This window comes from Astatotilapia calliptera, unplaced genomic scaffold (genome assembly GCF_900246225.1).
Source record: "Astatotilapia calliptera unplaced genomic scaffold, fAstCal1.2 U_scaffold_136, whole genome shotgun sequence".
Classification (NCBI taxonomy): Eukaryota; Metazoa; Chordata; class Actinopteri; order Cichliformes; family Cichlidae; genus Astatotilapia; species Astatotilapia calliptera.
The window spans coordinates 33,237-38,035 of record NW_020535659.1 but is presented as its reverse complement, the minus strand read 5'-3'; the positions used below and the strand labels follow the sequence as shown (position 1 = coordinate 38,035).

General features: G+C 40.6%; 1 protein-coding gene across 1 annotated transcript; it reads right to left on the bottom strand.

Moving 5' to 3' along the window:
* Window positions 1-809: 809 nt before the first annotated feature.
* On the bottom strand, window positions 810-3,379 carry LOC113017490 (tripartite motif-containing protein 16-like). The gene has a single exon (XM_026160642.1). It carries the CDS (start codon window positions 3,284-3,286, stop codon window positions 1,616-1,618), a length of 1,671 nt encoding a protein of 556 aa, XP_026016427.1. The 5' UTR covers window positions 3,287-3,379; the 3' UTR covers window positions 810-1,615.
* Window positions 3,380-4,799: the final 1,420 nt, after the last annotated feature.

Sequence of the window (4,799 nt, the reverse complement as noted above, 5' to 3'; positions counted from 1 at the left end):
TCGTCTTGTTTCCAGTGTGAGGAGTAGCTGTGTACTGTTGAGTGAAGCCTGACCAGCATGTGGCTGTGGCTTTATGTCAACGTGTTTTTTCTCTGTGTTGTTTTTTCTCTGAAATATGCAAAACAAACTCTTTTAGGATGTGTGTTAATGTAAGCTATACGATGTCCTGTTCAAACGGAGCCTCGGCCGCTCATTATAGCAACCAGCTGTCAACTCAAAATGACGTGTGATGAGTGAAAGACTTTAAATTGTGCTTCACTCATGATTCTTCTTCAACATGCAGGACACCGTTGTAAAGGAAAAATGCACTTGTACTGTTTAACCATGTTGATATAAATGACATTTTTATGACTCGCCTGTGTGGAATTTATACAGAAAACCTGCAACAATAACAACATCGTCTCCACCAGATGAAACTCCACAGCATGACCTGACATTCAGACACTGAAAAGTTCAGGCTGGTCGTCATTATAATTTATGGACTTTTGAACCGCGTCCTTGATTTGTCTTTGACTGTATGCTGACTCCGAGTTGCTGAGTCCCTGCTGTGACTATTTCAGCCTGGTGTTCATTCTTGTATTTGCTCAGGGTCCAGGATACAGACTGGATAAGGCACATTTAGAGAACACATTTAAAACAAGACAACAAAATCGTTTTTCATGTTAGTAAGATTAATGACTATATTTTATGTATGAGAGAAGAAGAAAAGCTTTGGGTGAAGCAGTTTGAATAAAATAGATGTCTAATGAACAAACAAACAAACAAACATTTTCTAAAGAAGCTTTGGAGAAACGATTTCATCCAGTTTGTCCATTATTAAAACTGATGTTTATTTGCCAATCATTCAACATCACCACTTGTTTATAACTCTGCTGATTTTATTCCCTTTGTGTCCAGGCTGAGATTCCAGGTGTCTCCCTCAAATCATTTTCTCCAAATCAGAAGCTTCAGATTTGTGGAGATGCTCTGCCTGCCAGACACAGCTCAGGGCAAAGACATATGTTGATCCTCCACAATATACAGGCCTGTATCATTTAGTGTCTGTATTTAAATGTATAAATGATCGAATGTGATCAAACTTTTCATATGAAATATAATATTAAATGTCAAACATTAACTATTTAATTTTTGTTACATTTTAAAAGTTCAAACCTCAAAGACATTAAGTTTACAGTCATATATGATCAAGAAAACCAACAATCTTCACATTTCAGAAACTGGAACCAGCTTTAAATGTGACTAAAATAATGATAAAACAATCAATTCTCTAATCATTGACTAACTGATGAATCACTGCAGCTCCAATATATTGTTGCATTTGACAACCCACTACAGCAACTACAGAATAAAAGCACTAACCAGACTGATGACAGATTTCAAACATGCTGAATATGAAGAGTAGTATCATTTAAACTCACATGATTATCAGCCATAAGAACAAATTCAGATTTATATTGATGTAAGGTATATAAATGTAAGTACAGTTTGAATCAGTGCAATATTATTTTCACACATCAATGGACCACTGAACTTCTCAGCTTCTAAAATGTAAAGCCTCATTTAGAAACTACACAAGTACATATAATGGTCAGGGATCAACATGAACCTGTCTTCTCTATTTGACTTTAATCAACTCTGCAGTGGCTCCAAACCCAAGCCAAAGTCCAGCATAGAGCGGCTGAGTGAATGTGGTCTGGACTCTGTGGAGGAGAGTCATGGTTTCAGAGACGCTGTAGAAAGACAGAATACCTGCTCTGTGATCCAGGTACACTCCTACTCTGGAGGACCGAGGACGTGAGAGGGGAGTTTTCACATTGTTGTGCCAAAATATGTGACTGTTTGTGTCACAATCTAATTCCCAAGATTTGCCATTGTATCCAAATCCACATTCACTGCCCCCCCCTGCTCTGCTGATATTCTTGTATGCGACTGCTACACCAACTCCTTCCCCTCTCCACTCCACCTCCCAGTAACAACGTCCAGTCAGACTCTCTCTACTCAGGACCTGACACCATCCAGTGAATCTGTCTGGATGATCAGAATAAGACTGTTGTTGGTTCATCAATGTTACTTTTCTGTTCCCCTCAGATAATAACAGATGTGTGTTTGCTGTGTTTGGATCCAGTGTGATTTCATGTGAATATTTTAAGAATCCAGCTCTGGTCTTTGGCTCTGGTGGTGACAGTAAAACATCCACTTCAGTGACTGTCAGTGAGATGTTTGTCCATTCCTCTCTCAGAATGTCCTGTAGTTTATCTCTGGTCTCTGACACAGCTGCTGTCACATCCTCAAAGTAGCTCAGAGGACGAATATTGATGCTGGATGAGTGTGTAGACTCACTGAGTGCTGACAGTGAGGGGTAGTTGTGTAGAAACTGGTTGTGATCCTCTGTGTGTGAGAGCTGCTCCAGCTCGCCGTCTTTCCTCTTCAGCTCAGCGATCTCCTGCTCCAGCTTCTCCTGAAGCTCTTTGACTCGACTCACTTCAGTTTCCTGCTGGGATCTGACCTGCTGCTTCACATCAGAGCTTCTTTTCTGGATGAGACGGATCAGCTCAGTGAACATCTTCTCACTGTCCTCCAGTGTTTTATCAGCAGAGCCATTGATGGCCTCCACCTCCTGTTGAAGCAGCTTCACATCTTTCTCTCGCTCCTGGATTCTCTGCTGGATGTTTAGTCGTCTCACCTCGAGCTCCTTCTGCTTCTCAGTCCTTTCTGCTGCAGCTGGGACTGTTTCATGGCCTTTATGTTCATCCATTGTGCAGAGATAACAGATACTCTGCTGATCAGTACGACAGAAAATCTTCATCACCTCATCATGACGAGAGCAGATGTTCTCCTGGAGCTTCTTGGAGGGGGCCACCAGCTTGTGTTTCTTTAATGGAGCTGCATCATAGTGAGGTTGGAGGTGTTTCTCACAGTAAGAAATTAAACAGACTAAACAGGACTTGATGGCTTTCAGCTTCCTCCCAGTGCAGACATCACAGGCCACATCTTCAGGTCCAGCATAGCAGTGATCAGCTGGAGCAGCTTGGAGTCCAGTCTTCTTCAGCTGCTCCACTAAAGCTGCAAACATGGTGTTTTTCTCCAGGACAGGCCTCGGTATGAAAGTCTTCCTGCACTGAGGGCAGCTGTGGATTCCCTTCCTGTCCTCTTCATCAAAGTGGGTTTTAATACAGTTCCTGCAGTAGCTGTGTCCACAGGGAATAGTCACCGGATTTATCAGTAGATCCAAACAGATGGAACAAGAGAAGGTTTCTCGGTCCAGCTGAACTCCTTTCTGCGCCATTTCTCCTCTCAGTGTCAGCGACTGTGTGAGTTTCACTTCCTTATAACTGAAACTAGTCTGAGCTCTGATCTCAACAACATGTTTCTGCAGTGAATGGAGCCTGTCTTGTTTATCAGGCTGTGTCTCATTCCAGAAAGAGGAGCGGTTTGAGAGCAAAGTCTGTTTAACCGGTTTTTTTTTCTGTGCTCACATCAACTTTTAAGCTTGTTAACACTTTCTTCTATATAAATAAACTTCAGTTTAGAAATGTCAGAGTTCTCACTGAAGTTAACAAACAGTCCTTCAATTTCAGTCAATGCAGGAGGATAATGATCCTAAACATACAGATAAGGCAGCGACTGACATGATGCTTATGTTGCATTTAAGTTTATGTTCATTTCAATTGTTTCTGTCCCTCAAACACCATCAAAGGTGAGAGGGTGCAGCAGGTGTAGTAGTTGATATATGAGGCAGTAAACAAATTAAATGGTTTTCAAACACATTCATCTCCACAAAATGTGATAAATGTTTGACAGAAATAAAAAGAAACTCTGATCCTTCTTTAAAAGTAATTTTCTGTTATTACGGTCGAGTTGATCACAACAATAATCTTGAGCATGGACGTGGCTAAATACTGGTATGTGAGAACCAGTCAATATTAACTCTTTCCTGACCAAGTATTATACAGACTGCCTTATTTGGTTATTTTGGCTGTAAAAGGGTCAGAAATCATACTATAAGTGAATGTTTTTGCCCTTTTTCTCAGAATAAACTCCACTTCCAATATCTGACAGTCATTTTACATTATTGTATTGTTATTACAATGGAACAACAGCATGAAGTGGAAATAAACGGACTCTGTTTTTTCAGATATTTAGTTAATTAGAAACTGATATTCAGCAGGAAGAAAATGTAACACGACATCAACGTTAAATATGAATTATAATAAATATTTACAAAAACGTTTTTTAGCCTGGGCCACTCAGGTTTTTAAATCTCCAGGCCTTTTTGGGGGGCATTGCCACTTCTCCACACCTGCGTCTCTGCTCCGTGCGTCATCAATTCTTACTTGTGATTGGACCATCGTTACTTGTGCTTTCTAATGATGCACCGTAAAGTTTCGTAAAGCACATCTTCTCATCTTCCAGTAACCGTCTGAAACGTCTCTCTTGCCCAACAGGTCGAGGAGCTACAGTGGTGCAAATCACCCATGGTAACACCTAAGAGGACTTTTCTTTTTTCAGACAGCAGTAGCTTGTGAACAGTTTGTGCTACCATAATACACCAAATATCTCCGTAAAGTGCAGCTTTTCTTCTTTTCAAAACCTTTCATATTATATTAATAACATACACAATGACAAAGTTACAGTCATTTAAAAAGCACATGTAAAATGGGCCCACCAGTGGATAAACAGAGCGCACTGATATGAATAGCAGCATTTTACAGGATTCACTCCAAACATGGCTGAACAGGATGGTGACACTACATTGATGTGACGGACTACAAATCTATTCTCCACTCATGACTCTGTGC